This window comes from Ictalurus furcatus, chromosome 4 (assembly GCF_023375685.1).
Source record: "Ictalurus furcatus strain D&B chromosome 4, Billie_1.0, whole genome shotgun sequence".
NCBI lineage: Eukaryota > Metazoa > Chordata > Actinopteri > Siluriformes > Ictaluridae > Ictalurus > Ictalurus furcatus.
Genome location: NC_071258.1, coordinates 15,762,914 through 15,783,136, shown reverse-complemented (window position 1 = coordinate 15,783,136; position 20,223 = coordinate 15,762,914). Strand labels below are relative to the sequence as shown.

The following is a 20,223-nucleotide window of genomic DNA, read 5'->3' as shown; positions in this document are numbered from 1 at the left end:
AGGATGGGTTCCTTTTTGATTCAAGGTTTCTTCCTCATATCATCTCAGGGAGTTTTTCTTCTGTAAGGAAGAGTGGGCAAATTTTGCTGAGACTAGGTGTGTAAAGATGGTACAGAAGTATCCAAACAGATGCAAGGTTGTAATTAAAGCAAAAGGTGCTTCCATGAAGTATTACTGTATGGGGTGATCCTTCGTTGCTCTCAGTTATTCTCCTTATTTATTTATTATTGTTATTTTTTTTTTCTTTTACTTGTATATTGTAAGGTCCAATTAATAAATAAAGCTGGAAAAACGTCTATACCCGCTGTAGCACAGCACATATTTACATTGTACAGTTAATACTAGCTCTGTCTAGGAGTCTTTATCTATAGTCTTGACACCTTTCCCCTCTTTGATAAAGCACTCATTTAGAGCACCATTAAGATCTGAACACGAGAAATTAACAAATTCCACGAAGATTTCGCTTTCCTAATTTAACTGCTATTCTGTATCATTTTGTTTGGTCTGTGGCAATAATATCGATTCAACGCTAATAAAACAACTCTAGGTGTTCAATAACATTTGACTGGTGGTGATCATGGCTGAGGTTTTGTAATATAATTGAAAACAGAAAGTGCAGAAACACATACTGAGCATGAATACACAGAACAAGCTGCTTTAATGCATGCACATGCTCTAATAGAACATCTTCACAAAAGACAAACCCCATGCAGTCTCTCGCTTTCACACAACACACACGCACACACACTCACACGCACATACGCACGCACACGCACACACTTACAGGCACAGACATGGTTTAGTGCATTACACAGGGATAGAGAGAAGCAGAAGAGACAGACCCTGGTCCGTGAATGCCATCAGTCCCAGATTTTTGATGCCACAGGGTCCTAAAAAACACAATTTGGTTTTCATCTTAGGAGCGCAGTTTGGACTTCAGAATGATTCTGTACTAAGCAAAGATTCTGCATGCACTGAGCCACAAGTCAACAAGTAAAGCACATATATTGCGCACACACACACACACACACACACACACACACACACGCGCACACACACACAGACACACTTAACCTTAGCTATTACTCATTTGCAATTTAGCATATACCCTTTTATATGAGCTCATTACAGAAGTAACAATTAGTTTTAAGCAGTATACATTGTGTTAGTGGCTGTAATGAAAATGCTAGAAGAATATGTATACCTGCAGGACAACAGAAAATACAGCAAGGAAAGATAGAACACACACACATATTCATACACACCAAACAGGGTTACCTTTTTTGTCCCACCACAACTTTAAATATACACAATATGTTGTTGTGTATGCATGCACTAACCTGTCCGTTAAAGATGATGCATTCACCACTACCACACACGTACGTTTACACTCACCTCTAGGTCCTCACGGTGTGAACGATCCCTGTCCTCAAAATCACGAGTCCTCCGGCGAGCCTCCTCAAAGGCAGCCTGAGCAAGAGCATCCTCATGCTTCACACACACACACACACACACACATACACACACACAAAGAAGGAATATCATACCATGTCAGTGCATATGAAAAATGAGAAACAGCTTTATTGAAAGCACATTATATGCTGTGGTATGTTTTCTGGTGATACCTGTGCTCGTTCATCATCATATTCTAAACAGCCCATCCCATCCAGACGCTGCAGGTCAATCCAGCCTCTCCAAATCACACACACTCCGTTTAAGATCATTGGGGCCTTCAGGTACACCTGTGTACACGCACAAAGATACATACAACGTGGTTGTAATAAATGATTGCAGCGCAACATCCAAGTGTACACAGAAGCACTGTTCAAAACAATGCACTGACGTGTCCAAGCCATTTCTAAAGTCTTGGTATAAACATGAGGCCATACATTTATTTAAAAAAAAAAATTAATAAAATTTAAAAAGCCAACCACCCGACCAAACACAAACACAAAACCCACAAATACTGAATGAGTATTAGTGGCGGTTTTTTTGTGTATCAACTGGAATTTGATTTAAAATTAAGGGGAATGAATGATTATATAAAAATGTACCCAACGAATGTCAAAACCAACTACTCTACGACTGTACCCGCAAATGAAAACGCCTCACTGCGTCATGTCCGGACACACAATGGCCCATTTGAATTGTAAAATATGTGGCTCAGTCTTCAATGCTTTGACAGATGCGTATATAATCCACTGTTTTGTGTGTGTGTGTGTGGGTGTGGGTGTGTGTGTGTGTGTGTGTGTGGGGTGTGTTTTTGCCCCTAGCATCATGCTCTGTTGTTAACTTCCTGTGATGAAACTATTTATTTTTAGAGACTAGAGTAGCAGCAGGAAAGACTACACTGACGCTCTCTTAGCAGACATGAGCAAAGCCAAGTCTGAATTTATTTATACTGATCAGGGGCAACGGTACACCGGGTACATGATTACATCCATGTGTCTGTGTGAGAGAGATAGAGCGAGAGAGCAAGAAAGAGAGAGTGCGAGAGAGAGCGAGAGCGAGAGTGAGTGAGAGGGTCTGGTGTAAATGTGCAAGACATGTTGTGGAGGAGATGCAGGTGAGATGCATATGGAGAGAGAGAGAGAGAGAGAGAGAGAGAGAGAGAGGTGGGGGAGAGAGAGACAGAGGGCAAAGTGAGTGAGAGAAATTGGGTGTGGGGGTTAAAGCTGGCTCTAAGCCACAGGAGTATCATGTGTCAGAATTCAATCTGAGACAAAAGTGTGCAGTCTATCAGTCCAGGACTGCTGTTTGTTTCTGTACATGGTGCATGACACTCTCACACACTCTCTCACACACAGACACAGACACAGACACACACACACACACACACACACACACACTATACAAACGTTTGCATAGAAGCTTCCAAAACCATACAGACACCCAAAATGAAGGCAGAAGTTCCAACACAGTGGTATAAAGTCTACAGCAGCACTGAGCTGTTAAAACCCAAATCACACAGTAGTGTGTGAATGGTCACTGGACACGTCTCTGCCAGTCAACACGTGCGTCCCAGAAACACAAACAGCACAAGCTTTGTGTATCTCTAGACGTCTTTACTACAGTGTTTTAACCGTCTTCCTCCTTCTCCCTTCTTTACTGTATGTGCTTCAGCTGTGAGGAAAGGATATCCTGCTTTTCCTCTGTAGTAAGTGTAGTAAGGACCACAAAAGGGCCAAATAAGTAAGGAATTAAACAGGACAGGGCATGCTGTTATAGTGAAATAGCAAAAAGAGCAAAGTCCTTTGTCCTGAAGACTGTCAGTGGAAATCGTAAACGAACATCTTTACCTGACCTCTACAAAGTGCTGACACTAAAGAGTCCTTCCCTGAATGTTAAACAAGCATCTCCTGATAGAAAGCTCATAGAACAATTTAAAAGAACCCACATCAACAGATATGCTTGTTAACGAACAGTTTTTACTAAATTTGTAGAGCATCTGCCAAACGAGTCCCTGTGTTTCATAGAAACAATATTAGAATATTAGAGCACATTAATATAAAACTATATATGCTGCTGTTATAGAAAATGAATTAACAACAGATTTCGGCGAATCAGATTAGAGAGCTTAACAGTTCTCTGGAATCTTGAAAAACTTCACTTGTACAAATCAGGTAGATACTAAAAAAAATACATAAGTGGTTAAAAATACTATCAAGCACAATTCTAAATGTATGAAAGGTTTAGAAATTTGCCAGTAATCGCACCATGAGCACACTGTCCACCTACACAGTGAGGAGGATAGTAAAGCAAAGAAAAAGCCCAAAGCTTACCGTTTTATTTAGATCAAACAAGCTGCATGGGGAAAAAATGCAAGAAAGAAGTCCTGCCTGAGAGCATTTCACAAACTGCAGTGGTTGAACTTCACCATGTGATATTACTACAACTGGCATAATATGTTGTGGTCAGATGAGACCAATTAAATTTTTTTTTTTTTGGTCATACAGACCATCAGCATGTTTGGCAACAAAAGGGAACTTAATACAATGAAAAAGCACCTGATATCCAATGTACAACCTGAAGGATGATCAGTGATGCTTGAGGGCTGTTTCGTGAATGGTGGTTCAGGATCACATGTGAAGACTGATGGCATTATGAATTTTGCTAAGCAGAATAAACTGAAAAACTTGGCTGCTTCTGTCAGGAGGTACAGAGTTGGCCATAAAGTTTTCAACAAGATGCTGAGCCGAATCAGCACATTAATGGTTAAAGAAACACAAACACGAAGAGTCCGCAAAGACTATAAAATGTCCTTGTATGTTTAGAATACTTCCTTCACTTTCTTTACTGGTCTTTACGTTTACCTTGAAGGCTGTCATGGCTGAGAGACGGCGGACATTCCGTATCTACATCTTGCAGGAGTAGCTGGCGCAATCAGTGAATTAGCAGGAGCAGCTGGCGCTATGCTACAGGCAATAGCGTTGTTCTCACAGTATTCCTGTTATACATGGTTGTGGTTCTTCCTCACTTGTGACATAGTCAGAAAGTATGTGGTATTAGTGTCTGCAAATGACACTGATTCAGACCAGTTATGGATGACTCGTAAGAACCAGAGCAAACGACCAGCAATGTTTTAAACATACACACTGCCTGTCTTTCTTTGTATGTTTAAATACATATACCTGATCGGACATGCTGACGGGGCTTATACCTATATCTGTATGGGATATTTGCTTTTAATTCCCGTGTAGGCTTTCTTGGGGAAGGTTGCAGTGTTGTTGTGTGTGAAGTGATCCCGTGCCACAACACAAAATGCGAGAGGTTAGTAGGAACCATACCTTCAATCTATATATCTTTTAAGGTAGACACTGGTCATCCCACCAATTCATTAGTGGCATGGTGCTAGGGCACACTGCAAAGATGATGGAGCGTTTTTTTGTTTTTAACTCTAGTAAAGTCGTGTCTATTATAAGTAACAATTACTATAACAGCTACATTACAGTCACCACTTCAGTTGTACTGGTTCAATGATCCTAAAGTTTAGCCTCCCCTGTTCATCCTCCATCTTGGCTTTCATTGAATATGGCTATGAGGCTACACCTGGAAATTTACATAACATCACGCTTGACATTATTTTACTAGAATGTCATTTAAGGCTGTCATACTGAGATTTTGGCCTGGTGTCATGTCGTCACTCGCTCTCATCACAAAAACCATTTACCAGCAGCCAAACAAACTACAAACCAGTCATGATTCCTTCCTCAGCTCATAATCACTGGATGTCTAACTCGGCAGACCTGTATTCAATCACACGCACCTTTTAAACAGACTGGACTTTCATTCACTAGTGCGTTGTCTCGTTCCTAGCACACTTCTAGAGATGATACCAAGCCTCTGTTTACAGTTTGCTTCTCTGGACTTTCGGATTGTTTGCTACAAGTGTTTTCAATAATTTGCATTTGTATCCAACTCTGGCCTCGTACCTGACATGCAGTTAGGCTTAAATTTCTTTAGTTAGTCAAGCCACAACAGACTTGACTTCACACCAGCAGCCTTGCCCTAGATTCCTGCCTTTGTTATACTTCTTTAGTATACTATGCCAAATGCTTGAATAGACTAGTGGGTGCATTTCTCTATTCTAGAGTATTTTGGTTATGACCCGATTACCGAAATTCAGGGACCTATGTCTGTCTCCATTCTTCATGTTACTTTCAAGGCATTTCTCTATTGTACAACTGGTAAAAACCACCAGAAACACCCCCTCTAGTTGAAATTTCAACTCGTCAACCTGGGTAGTCTACCAGTTCAACTACCGGTTCTTTCCCCGTTTACGGCGTGACGTCAAATCTACATTGCCGTACACAATGTGAACAGTGTAAAGTACCTCTTTAGTCCTTTCAATTTGTCCTTTCAAAATGTTTATAACATGATCATCAGCAAATATGCAGACACAGCACTTGCCAAATTATCACTTACAAGTCATCACGAATGCAATATAACTACAGTGTTGGGTACATATGCTCAGCAGGAGCTCCTTTATGTTGAATATGCCATAGGAATACTATGTATGTGACTTGGACTGTGTTCTCTCATGCTAGATTTTACTTTAATTTTAACATCGCTGTACTTGGTACCAAGGTGCTCCTATTTCTCAAATAAGTCATATCCAGTGTCCAGTGCTATACTTGCAAACTATTAATAAAATATCTAGACCCAACACACATTTGCCTACATTTACCACAGTTACCTCACTAGTTACTTGCTGCACTCAGTGACACTGAAATAAGACTCAAAACATTACGTCCTGCAGCATCTATAAGAGTGTATATATTTCACACTACTCTGTAAAATACACTGTATTAACAAATTATGTTTGAAATCTTCTTAGACAGTGTCTCTCTCTCTCAACATAATGTGAGAAGGTAAAAAAATCTGACAAAAGCTTTAACATAATCTAGTATTTTAGCTAGGAACCACAGATAAATGGTTCAGATAATTCATGCAGGAGTAGAGGGGAGCGCTGAACACTCTAAAACGCTAAAGCTTTGAGAGTTTATTATTCAGTTTTTCAGCTGTGTATCTATAGATACTCGAATGTGTGGCACATGATACCTAACCTATGTACCTTTACCTTAATGACTAATGTGTCACAGCTCACCGTCATGCTATTCTGTAATAGCAAGTGTTTCAAACTCTCAGAATCTCTGTACTATTCACGCTAAACCACATTTCAAGCTTGCCATCTGTTGTGTTGTCAACGTGCACACACGACATGAGCTAGCACGGATGATGCTCACAGTCGCACACCTGATCACCAAATCCCATCAGCTCATGAAAATAAACTCAATAAACCCACATAAAGTAGTTTCTGTGATCCTGTTTGCAAAAGCTAAGTTGAACGAGAGATTAGTTGGAGGACGCAGGCAGCAGTGACTGTTCATCAACAGGAAGCAGGTATTTGTGTTTTTATTTTTTGCTGTTATTAATAACTGTTTAGCTAAGACATTATTATTTTATTCATGCAATTTCAATTTATTATTTTATTCAATTTGTCAGCAACAAGTGAATCAAAACTAATCGTGTCTTTTAAGTGTATCCTTTCTCTTCTAAGCTCTCCTTAAGTTTGTCATGCAGCGTTACCTGTCACAACCAAACCGTCTACATCATCTGCTTATTGTAAACATTGAATGTATAAACAAACAGAAGACAGTCAGTATGTTTACATGGACAACAATAGTCCGATATTTACCTGATTAAGACAATACTCTGATTAAGAAACTAGAATGTAAACAGCGATTATTGATGACCTTAATCCGGCTAAAGTCATACTCGAAGTAAACACAAATCGAATTAAGACATGTAGAGTTAGGGCTGCACGATTATGGCCAAAATGATAATCACGCTTATTTTGATCAATATTGAGATCTTGAATATTTATCACGATAATTCATTGATTTTAGTGACAACATATTTTTATTGCACTTTCACATTTAAATAAACAGACCGCTGCTTTCACCTCCATGTTGTGCTACATTCCTGCTAATGTACAAATCTTTGCATCAAATTAGACTGGTCCTTAAAGTGCATCATCTCGTAGAAGAAAAAAATATAAATAAAATTGTACCCAAAATATAGGATAAGTAAAAATGCCATCAACCAAATGAAAATATGCATCAAATATAACAATATGCAACTAGATGAAAACAATTCAGGCGTATGCAAAAAAAAGGCAATAACAGTGTTTACAGGAGGAGAGACGCAAGACAGTTTCTTTTAGAAGATTACAAAAATTTAGGAGCACAGTTGAAGTTTCTTTTATTTTTCTTTTTTTCTTTTTTTTTTTTTTTTAGAGACGGTAACGTTAATGTGCCACAATATAACACACAAGTAGGCATGAGAAAACTTGGGCTTGTCAATTATGACAGAATTTAGGAACATAGTGTGAGCCATGACACATTAATTTACCTTCTGATAAACTAAATTGAATATTTTCAGTAAAATTTACAGACTGTATGCAAAAAACAACCGTTAACCTGTTTACCTTGTAAACAAATACAATAAATCTCAATGTTCAGTCTTTGAAGTCTGCTCCTCTTAAATATATTTAAAGCTACACTATTAGACATTTTCCACTGTCATGGTTCTGGGCTGGAGTCAGTTCTCGAAAGGCTCTGTGTATATTGTGTATATATCTGAATAATCTCATATAGGATGTGATTGAGTTCATGTACCTGTCAGATGCAAAGCACTTTAGTTTAATGGTGTTTATTAGGGACGCACCAATCAGGATTTTACTACATATATATTATATATGTGACTGAAACCCCATACTTACCTGCTATATACAAGGTGAAATACATGTACTTCGGCTATTTATAGTAGGTAAGTACGCGGTTTGGGATGCAACCCACGGCTTCAAGCGGTCATCTATTTGCACGTATAACATGACAAATAATTAACTGCACTTGAAGCTTCGTAAAATTAAAAATGAGACACCCAAAACTGTATACGGTACCATAACGAAGACCAACTGAATGTTGATACGTGAAATTCTGGAGGGACGTTGGACGGCGTGGCGTGGTGTGGGGACGTAATGACGTGCTGTTAATCGATCTATGTTCTATAACATGTAAAACGGGAACATGAAAGGAATATTCTAAAAGCGACTCATGTAAACACCTTAATCACAATATTGTCTTACTCAGAATAAGGTCAATAATTAGATTACTGCTGTCCCTGTAAACATCGTCAATATGGCATTTAAATCCCATTACGTAGCAGCAATTTCCCTGCTTTCAGAGTTGTTCTTGGTGCCCATTCAGATATGTCTACACAGTAGGGATGTCACGAGAACCGATACTTCGGCACCAACATTCTTAAAACGTGACGGTACTTATTTTTCTGGAGTAGCATTGGAACCGTTTCTAATGGAGGTACCAAGGTTGCAATTCTTCCGGACCTGAAGGGGGCAGAAATACGCGCAAGTGTTTTAGTCAGTCCACAAGTGGTGAATAAGAAGAACACCAGCTACAAGCACACGGGAAAAACTACAGAAGTTTAGTTCCACCGCGACTCGTTGAGAGAAAATGTGGTATGGAATATGGAAATACTTCGCATTCGAGGCGGATGACAACAAACACAATATTGATGCTCTGAAGCCGGTGTGCAACTGATGCTATCGTTCATTTCAAACAAAGCGAGGAAACACCTGGAATTTGGGGAAGCACCTGAAAGACGGTCCTATATTATGTTTGTTTGAGGCAGTGGGCATTGTGGCCGTGAAACCAGCTATCGTTATGCTAATGTTTGCGATAGACAGTTATTTGTTAGCGACGCTAACACATTGCAGTGTTATAAACTACCTCCGAATGGGCCACCACGCATCGCCATTCAGCCCGTGTCCTGTCAGCAAAATGTAGCCTAATGTCACTAATAATTATTCAATTGTTCATGCTTTTAATAAATCTTTTTGGCCTGCAAACATATCAGCGAATATAAACTAATGCTTGTATAACTAAAATCTCTCTCTCTCTCGCTCACTCTCTCTCTCTGTCTCTCTCTCTTTTTTGCCAGTATCAGCCAGAGGAGGATATCCTCCAGGAGAGTTTTTAATGATTTATTTATTTATTTTATTTTTATAACACACCGTTGTATCGACTTTGGTATCGAGTATCGTGTACTTTTGGTGGTATCCGTACCGACTACTAGATCTTTTAGTATCGTGACATCCCTACTACACAGCCCAGCTGGACATTGTGATATATCACATGCTCTCCTAAAACTAGGAGGTAGCAGATATAGGTTTTTAATTAAAGCTCCCAAATCAATTACTCGTTTACTTTATCCTGCAAGGTGTGTAACTGAAGCTGGCAGCCGTGGCACAGAGCAGGGTTTCACTGTACTAAAGAAAAGCTACCTTTCAGGAAAAACAGGGAGGATTTTCACCTGTTTATTAAAGTAACTCGGCATGAAAACAACTCAACTGTCCCTATTATATCAGCAACGTTTTTTAGGCAAAGCAGCACATTCTTTTCATCCAGATGAATAAATAAAAAAATTAAACAAATGTAGGCTATGGTAAATGGTATGCAATTACACAGTTCTTTTTTAACCTTAGCGGTTCTTATTCACCCATTCACACACACACACACACACACACCACTGGTAGCAGAGTTGCCATGCAAGGCTCTAACTTGCCATCGGGAGCAACTTGGGGTTCAGTGTCTTGCCCAAGGACACTTCGGCATATGGAGTCATGTGGGCCGACAGCCCTACGATTAGTGGACAACCCGTGCTACCACCTGAGCCCTATATAAATAAAAATATAAGTCAAATATTGTATTGATTTCACATCAGCCACCCACAACTTGTTTTGATTTTAAAAATTTCTTTAATTACATCCTCCCAGACAGGCTAAATACGCTAACTCGAGCACAACACACCGCCGCTTTAGATCAGACATCCACTATGCGTTAGATTCCCGACAGAATGTCATTTGAGCATCCGTCATAGATGTGACACCAATTTGTATAATTATGTGTAATATTTCATTATTATTACTTTGTTTATTTATTCATCTAAGAAAATGTCCATAAAACATTTATTTTACTATTACAGAAATGAAAAACACTTGTGGGTGGGACGTAGTGCAGTGGGTAGCGTTCCTGCCTCACCGTCCCAGGGTCCCCTGTTCAATCCTGAGCTCTGGTTACTGTCTGTGTGGAGTGTCACATGTTCACCCTGTGTCTCGGTGATCTTCCTCCCACCTCCCAAAAATATGCTAGTAGGCAACACTAAAATGACCACTTGGTGTGTGAATGTGTGAGTGGATAAAGCGGTTAGTGCAAATGATCGAATGGAAACACTTGTAGAATGTTGATGTTTTACTCTTCCTGCCACTCTGTCAGTTGGTCTCTCAGTTTTTAATCTCTCTGTACATCTCTATTCCCTTGCTTTTTCCCCCATCTTTCTTTTCCCACGTGTCCTCAAACACAGCCCTTCCTTCTCCACAGTGTCCTCAGCATAAACACCCCCAAGCGCACGGACTGACACACTGATACTGATCTCTCACACACACACACACAGACATACACACACACCGATATGCAAAGTTAAGTCTGGGAAGCATGACAGTAGTTTAAGCTAAATATCAATGAGAACATGGTGTAAAAAGCCTGACTGAAATCATATCCTCGTTTCAGAAAGATAACTACTCAAACATTTAGGTCAGTTCCCACACAACCTCTCTTTCTCTCTCTCTCTCCTTCACACACACACACAGCAGGCTGAGAGCAACCGTACGGTATAATTAGAGAGCAAATTTATGTCAAAACTGCTGACGAAGGACAAAAAAAAAATTTGCCTCAAACAAATAGCTGCAATATATTATTTCCAAAGCCTGAAACAAAAATCACCAGCGGTTCAGCACAAAGGGCGACAAAACATGGGAAAAAATGCTGAATACGGTTATTGACATAAATATAGTTTTAGCATTTTACTCTTTTTCTTCCACATTCGTCCAACTCAAACAGCTCCTTCTACCAACCAATACAGTCATTATGGCCATTAATAACATATATAAAAAGTCTTCCTAAATTCAAGCCAGAGAGAACATTCATAAAGAGAGAACATAACTCAATCAGCTTAAACACACAGTTTTCATTGGGGGCACGCCAGCAACATATACAAATGAGGGGGGAAAAACTCCCTTTCTTTATACTTCTTTCTCTCTATCTCTCAGGGTTATTGAGGTCATTTTTATTTGAAGTATATATGTTTACCTATTTCTTCCCCCCATAGATTTTCTCCTAATTTATTCTTGGCCAATTCCCACCCACCAGTTAAGTCTCCCCATCATACAGCTCTCACCCCAGGTGGGTGAAGGCTATCACATGCGTTCTCCGAGACATCTGCATCTTTTCGGTCTGTGTCACGGCACAGCGCAACACACTCAGAGGAAAGCGCTATCCGCCCCCTTCTGCATTAGTGTCGCTCTTACTGATAGCGGAGAGAGAGTAAACCACCCATCGCACCCAGAGAGCACGGCCAATTTGTGCTGTCTTTGACTCTGATGGCTGTGGCATCACTGGGATATGAATTCACGATCTCTGGACGACATGACGAACTCATAAGCTGTGGTCAAGCAACCTAGCTGTCATCCTGAGCTAGCTATAATTACTTTTTCATCCAATTTGTTTTTCATCAAAATTTCAAAGCTTAGAAATACAACTCTGCCAATATTCTGCCCTGGAACAACAAACACTGCAGCCTCTTATGAAAGAAACTTGATTTCCTGTCTCCCTCACTAACACTCTCAGTGCGTCCAAAATGCACTGTGACAGCACCTACTGCATTTGATTCTGTACCTACTGCTTGGATATTGAAACAGAACATACTGATCGGTATATGTGTGTAGTATGCATGCAATCCTAACCTGGCTCTGTCCAGACCAAACAGATGGTCACGCCCCCACTCACTGTTATAAGATGTTCCTTTAAATTAGTCTGAACAGGTGTAAGAGACTGTGTGAAAGGAGAGCCTAGTAAAAGCCTAGTGCATGTTACACGATTTTAGCCCTGATAATCCAGTCGCCAGCTGCATGTTCCCATGGCGGCTGGTGGTGTAATGATTTTCTCATTCTGCGAGTGATCACTCAGGCTCTGACACCTTTGAGCATGTTTGATTTTCTCTGGGAGGAGTTGTGCAAAGAGCCTGTGGAAGTCCGAGAGGAAGTCAAATTCATTTGCTTTCATGTGCTGCCGATTCCTGAATCCAGATTATCATCCATCTGTTTGTGTGGGAAGGCGAGGCCAAAATGGGACACAAACGGGACACGTCTGCTATCAGCGCACAGTATAAAAATAGCTAGTTTATTTTGCGTTGTACACAGCTGTCTCCCCAACCAATATTTCCTCCATATTTTCTCACTTTTCTCTTTTCTTCTTGTTTCCATATGAAATAGTGATGGTCGCATGATAGAGAGCTCTCACATTTATTTTCGTGAGAAAGCTGGATTTGGGGATCGGGCATGCTTTGACAGGGATCTCTCCAAGTGAACGATGGTGTAGTGTGTACTGTGTGTGTGTGTGTGCGCGTGCGTTTCATCTGCAAGCGATCGTGTAGTTTGAACACTGCTACTCGAACAAAGACTGGATTATGATTCTGGGTTTGAGTCCACAATCAAAAGAGTCTGTATTTACATCCTACTCCCTCTGGCTACCCAGCGATACGACCCTCAAACGGAGTCTCAAAAATGAGACTAAGACTAAGAAAATAGGCATGAAACACTTCAATCTTCATTCTTCAGTAGTACGAGCGTATGTGTTCTGAGTAATGTGGTACCTCCAGATGGAAGCTTACGCTGCTACGAGTCCTAGCTTGTCTTGCATGGGTTTATAGTAACAATCCAAAGCTTTGGGATCAAAAGAACAATAGAGATGGAAGACAGAAAGAAAAAAAAGAAAAGAAAAAAGAGCCTCGCTGTGCTTATTGTGATTTCGGTTAAATGTAAATAAAATACTTGCTGTCTTTAGAATGGGGTTTTGACATCCCATTTGAATTTGGAAAATGATATGAAGCAAAAAAAAAAGTTCGGGCAGGGGGGGGGTGTTTATACGGTAGAATTCGGCGACAAGGCAGGGTGGGGCAGTGTGTGTGTGTGCGTGCGCATGTGTGTGTGTGTCTAGTAGAGAAGTGGGGGTGGTAAGTAAACAGAAGGATTCATCTGTGCCAAGCTTTTGATTCAAGCAGCCAAAACAATATGTCCTCTCCTCTTCTCGGTTTTCCTCTCCTCTTTACCTCTGTGCCCCAATTTGTTCAGGACGTTTGTGTGTAGATTAAGCTGCATGTCCACCTCAGTGCTTTTCACTCTTCCTGTCTACAATGTTTTGAGGAAAGACATCATTTGAATGTGTACAGCACGTTAACAATCCTATCTTTGATGTTTATATGTGTGCTGAATAGCTTTAGGGTGTTTTCACATATCGTTCGTTTTAAAAGAACCAAACCCAGTTCATTTAAAGTGAACCAGAAAGGGAACCAGTTGGAAGTGACCTCAATCCTTTCGGTGTTTACAATATAGGGAACTCAAAAGAGAACCCGGTTCTTTTTTTGGTCCTCTTCAGCAGTGAAGTGATCTCAGACCCTTTCTTGTTCACACCACAAGTTCATAAAAACTCAGCCCCTAGCTTGCACCCAAAATTTCCTCCAAGTCGTTATAGAAGACTGTGGACTCTCCACTTCAACGCATTTTATCCCGGGTGCTCATGTACTTCTGTCATAGTTTTTTTTACTTTTACCCGGCATTGTAGCGCTGTTCTGTTATAGCTTATTTCCTTCATTTTTTGAGAAAACAAAAGAAACAGTTTTATGTTCTCTTGTGTTGAGGATAGTTGGCATTTAATACAATCCTCTTTCTAAATTTCAAGAAGTGCACAGCTGTCCACCTGAGACCACACAATCCCGTGACCCTGGCATGGTGAAAAGTTTTGTGTTTTTATCAGTGACGAAACATGGCTGCAGGTACGGCAAGCCTCCAGGTACACATGTCGAAATGAAACACAAAGCAGACCAGGACCTCACTGCTTTCACATATCACGAAGAAATCGAACCACAAACGAACGCTTTTGGGTCCTTTTAGGGGGTCTGAGATCATTTGGTTTGTTCACATATACACGCTGAACCGCTCCGAGAGCGTTTGGAGGGCTCAAACGAACTAGGTGTGAAAACACCCTTGCTCTCCTTATGTTTTACTCCCTTTAGCTCCTGCAAATACACACGCACAAGTTTAGAATAAAATAACAGTATGGTTTGAACTAGAGCTGCAAAAAATGTTCCAATGCCCTTGTTCCAATGATGATAACCAATTTAAATAACAAATAAGGAATATTATTCGCTTGAAATAATATCACAAGAGCATTGAAATTTTTAGAGCTGAAACAACAACTCGCTAAAATCGATAATAATTAATTATGAAAATTGTTGTCAACGAATCTCCTTATCAATTAGACGAACGTTTACTCACTTCATTACTTCTGTCCCGAAAACACACTTCAGAGAGTAAATACTAAAGTTTTGTCCCAAATAACGTACTATACACTTTCACTATGCACTGTGTACTCTACCGTCTAGTGTATGAATTTTAGAAAGGTAATATCGTCTCAAATGGAACACATTAGTTTTTTACTAACCAGAAGTATAAGCCGTTTCCTAGTCGACGATGCATGACATCATACGCATGTAATGTGACGCCGCTAGCTTTAGCAGATACCCAGAGTCACCGACAATGACTTTCTTCAGTTTACTGTTTATATCAATGTTACCTTTTATAAAAAGTAATGCATAAATACTATTACATAACATAAACTTATATATAATATAAACTAATATAGAAGTATTTATGCATTATTTTTATGGATGCACAAAAAGCACTGAATTAAACTACAGTCCTAAATGAATAATATATACTCTGGTGTGTGTGTGTGTGTGTGTGTGTGTGTGTGTGTGTGTGTATCGGGTTCTTTTCAGTCTTATATAATTGGACAAACAGTTGTGTAAAGTTTTAGTCTGAAGTTTATATTTGTAACACTCAGTGTGTGGATTTTATTTTAATTTTAATTATATTTTATTTATTGCTCTCTTTATCTAAACTTTCTTTGACTGCTTTCTCGTCCCCGCCATCATTCAAAGCTCTGTCTGTGCGATAGCACATGTCTTCTCTGCTCCTTGTCTCTCGTGGTGCAAAGAGAAAACGGATAATCTCTGTAATGACTTCCCTAATTTTAGTCAAAGAAGAGTGCACAGATCACACTCATGTTTTCTATCATGCTTTCAAGGATCACGTTATTGTTCTCCTTCAGTATCCTTTGTTCCGGCGTTCGGACTGATTGCTCCCGGTTTGTTAGAAGTGAGCACTGCATATGGTGCAAGGAAATTAATTTCTTGGGTTCAAGAAGAAAGGCGGGGAAAAAAATAAATGCCGGCCCCGCATACTTACATGACATTACAACAGGACACGCTCCTACACTACAGCATATTCGACCATAAAAATCCATGTGGATGAGTTTTCATAATTGACAGTAGATTTTAATCAGTGCAGCTCTAGTTTAATCATCTCTGTGCTATGTCCTGTAGCGTTGAGAGATGAAAGAAGTACAGAAGAACATATGAAGAATATTAACTCTCCCACACACAGACACACACATGCACACACACACTGTTGGAATGTGTGTAACATGAGTAAAGGTAATGAGTGCAGGTAACTCTCAATGTGGAATCAAAGATAACAGATCTCTGTGGAAGTGTGTAATGCTGCGATTTATGATGTATTATCACTTATAAACATGAATTTGATTCTGCAAGTGATTCAGTGTTTGTGTGTGTGTTGGTTATGAATGCTGCAGAATACTGATGGTACATAACATAACCAGAATACTGATGGTACATTCCATCATGAGTAGTGCCAAGTCAGTAATTTGGCCCTAACTTATAAGACGAATTGAAGCAGCTGATGTATAGTAATAAACATGTTCCATTATGAAGGTGAACAGCAGTTATTTATTTATTTATTTATTTTTACAACATCATTACATCGTTGTTCTGGTTACTGGTCACTACGGCGCATTAGGGATGGGCGATATCTTATCGTTTGTGATATACCGGTAGAAATTCTCCCCACGATAAGAATTAGTCTTCCTGCGATAATAACGATAAAGCCTAGTTGAAGACGCATTTCTGTGTGTGACGGTGTGCGACCCAGTCGCAGCTTACGTGCAGAGTGAAAACAAGTACAGCGGAAGGCAGTCGTGAAGCTGAGGAAGAGTTCATCGCTAAACGAGGAGCTACCTCTACAACCTGGAACTGGTTTGGTTACAGAAAATTTGTTTTACTTTTAGATTAATGTTTATGTTTCTGAGGCTCTCAAGATCACAACTATCACTTGTAGCCAAAAACAGATGTGCATGGTAAATATCGTGATACAGTTGTAAGTCCATTTCGCCCATCCCTACGGCGCATCTACATTAATATCAGACATTCTCAGCTGCTGCTGTGTTTTACTGATTCATTCTAAACTCATTTTGCACTTTTCCACAAGTTGCAAATCTCAAAACAGTCGACGTTTGCACAACTAATGCTACTAATACTTTCAATTGCTATCACACACTGGTAAGACCATCCCTATGTCTCGATCAGCTCCCTAGCTCGTGAATCAGTATACTGTATACACGAGTTTGGGCAGGGGGAAGGACCCTGGCTCACTACACATTGGGACACTGATGACCCAAAATTACATACTCGCATTGTAAAACGCCACCGAAACTTAAAAATATTAAAGTTTTATATCTCATATACATTTGTTAGCTTAATCACATGTGCTTCTGTCACTAGCTAGTGAATTTTGTGAATTAAACACTAATTAATTAAGTAATCATTTGAGAGCTACAATGATGATAGCGAGCTGCTTACATTTGTAGATGAAGTTGGCTGAGAGGCTTCAGAAAACATGAAGTCATTTCCAGTAAGGGAACATATAATAAACACAGATGCTCCCTGGGTTTTATGGTGCATTGTGGGATTTTTTTATTTTTTTTAGGGTTTTAGGGAGTGTACGTTCCAGTGCACTGGAAGGATTTTGTGATTGAGACAGCCCTTAAAATGGCCACCTCCCTGATCAGTGCCCTGACGACTGAATTGGAGAGCTGACTGATACATAACCCCCTGTTCATCCAAAGACGATCTTACCGCTCACAGAAATAATTAACTGGTAATCCATAACTAGGTATTAACGCCAGGTAAAACTAAAACAACCTATGCTAACGCTGCTGCTTCACAAAATAATCCGCAAATTGACACCACTGATCATGGTAAAGTCAATCCTGAGTGAAAGAAAAAAAAAAAAGGTGCAATAAACACCTCCATCAGTGACAAAACAAGTTTATGTTTATGGCACGAGCTGAATGTTGAAGAAAGGACACAAGGCAGCAGGAAGTGTAAGGTTGAGGCATGCCACCTGTGTCACCGTGCACTTCTCTGATGAGCTGAGACAGACACACATCAGTGGCAGATGGAGCTGCCTGCGGCCGTGTGGAAATGATTAATGTTACCAATTAAAGGCAGACACACACACACACACCTTTGCAATCTAAAGCATTTGTGTGCATGCATATGCTAAGCACAGACGTACCCTGGCAGCCAAGCAGCCGGCCACACTAGCTTTACGGCTTTATAAATTATGTAAACAAATAAATAATAAATTAGACAGTAAAAAAGAGAAGTACGGAGGCGCCGTCAGTTGTGAAGTTTGTTTTTTCTGTTAGATGCACATCCAGGCCCTGCATTCTTGCATTTTTTTCAAGAGCTATTTTGGGCACAACCAGCACAGGGCTTTCATTTACGAGCAGCCCAAACCTGAGCCCTTCCCAGCATGCTTTGGGGCAAGTGGGGTCTTCTTTACGTGCTCTCAGATAGGCTTGCCTGAATCCTATGCTTCATAAACTCAGGCCTACCTCCCACTCAGACACACACACACACACACACACACACACACAGAAATGGCTTCCACATCTGTAAGGACAGCCAGGCTTTTTTAAGCACTGCTACACAGAGAAAAAACGGTCTAACCACAGACTTCCTCTTCAGAGCCAAAAGACAGCTCCCCCCACTCCACCCCAACTCTGTCGGTGACACTCAGGGGAGCACACGCACTCACACACACACACACACACACACATTCTCAACTCTATACACTCTTAAACTCTTAGGTACACAGAGGCCGTGGTCAGACTCTAGATTTAAATGGTTTTGTGCAGAGTTAAACCCAATAACCCTTATGTAAATGATGTTATGTCTGTATGAAAATGGAACAGAGACACAGAACTCACTGAGGTTTATGGGATCAGACCGCCCTTTGTCCTCGCATCTACACAGGAAATGGGATAAAAAACCGGCAGCACCGTTACTGCACAACAGCCAACAGAGGCCGCCAAGCAACTCAGTGAAAAGCGCAGCGTGTAAGAGTATTACTGAAAGAGAGTGTGTGGAGAGACACAGAGATTAGAGGACAGACAGACAGAGAACTCTTAGACAGCACCCAAACATTGTTTACATGGGGGTATCTGAGGACATGCTTTGTTACCAGAAAACCAGATGCCTTGATAACCACGCACTTATCAGAGAGCAGACAATCGCAAACAAATATTACTGACAAATGACTTGAGACCTTAGAAGTGAGAATTCAGAAAATTACAGGCCTGACCCTGACTTATACACACACGTGCCGTTCTGGTCTGCTTCCTCTGAATAAGCCAAGTCTTTCAGCGTTCGGGAACACACACACGCTCACAACACTGACAAGTTCTTTAGAAAAAGAAAAGAGAATAATCCACATATTATCCTGGTAAAAAGGGAAAGGCCGGACAGGGAGGACAATTTATTCACAGGAATGGAATAGTAAGGCCTTGTGCTACGATTCTGCTTTGAGTTGAGAGCATTTGAGTTGAGATCCGAACTGATTCGAGTAGATCCAGGTTGAGCAGATGTTCCGCGGATCTGAGTTTAATAGATCTGAGGCAAAGTCCATTTGAGAAGAACTGAGTTCAGTAGATCTGAGCTAATTTGAGTTAAATGGATCTGAGTTGAGGTAAGTTGAGTTGAGTTGAGTAGGGGCAGAGAAGCACACACACACACTGACAGAAGGGCATTGTGTCTACACACCTCATAAGTATGAAGCGCTCTGTGTGTGCATGGCTGATCTAACACAAGTACTAATTATACAGCAGTTGCTGATCACAGACTTATTCACACAGCAGCTTGCTGTGTGTGTGTGTGTGTGTGTGTGTGTGTGTGTGTGTGTGTTATTCAGACATGTCTGTGTGTGTGTGAGTCAGAGGCTCACAAGACCTTTTCTGGATTTTCCCTCTCTGCAAAAAAAAAAAAAACAATGAGAGGAAGAGCAAGAGAAGGAGGGAAAGAGAGAGAGTGAGTGAGAGAGAGAGAGCAAGAGAGAGAGCAATGAATAAATACACCTACATATGTACCTATATATGAACACACAGCAGTATCCAGTCTGGGTCTTCTCCACACTCTCAGCTTCTCCACACTCTCAGCGTCCCACTGAATGACTTCATATGAGTGTAAACCGTACGCAATTCAGTCAGACATCAATACACACCACGGCTGTCGAATCTATTTTAAAAATGCATTCAAACTGCATTTACTTAAGAGATTTAGCATTTCAATATTAATACGTTTCTGCTTCAGAGAGAACAAATGTCTGCA

General features: G+C 40.4%; 1 protein-coding gene across 3 annotated transcripts in view; it reads right to left on the bottom strand.

Annotated features, from left to right (window-relative positions):
- cbfb (core-binding factor subunit beta) overlaps positions 1 to 20,223 on the bottom strand; it is a 50,251-nt gene that overhangs the window by 6,535 nt on the left and 23,493 nt on the right. For 2 of the 3 annotated variants that reach the window (XM_053623186.1, XM_053623185.1), the window contains exons 4-5: positions 1,626 to 1,742; positions 1,396 to 1,491 (exon numbers count right to left, since the gene is read on the bottom strand). In XM_053623186.1, the coding sequence (XP_053479161.1) occupies positions 1,396 to 1,491; positions 1,626 to 1,742 (213 nt within the window). Of the gene's footprint in view, positions 1 to 842; positions 891 to 1,395; positions 1,492 to 1,625; positions 1,743 to 20,223 lie in introns of all 3 variants that reach the window. The other variant, XM_053623187.1, reaches the window with a different exon arrangement.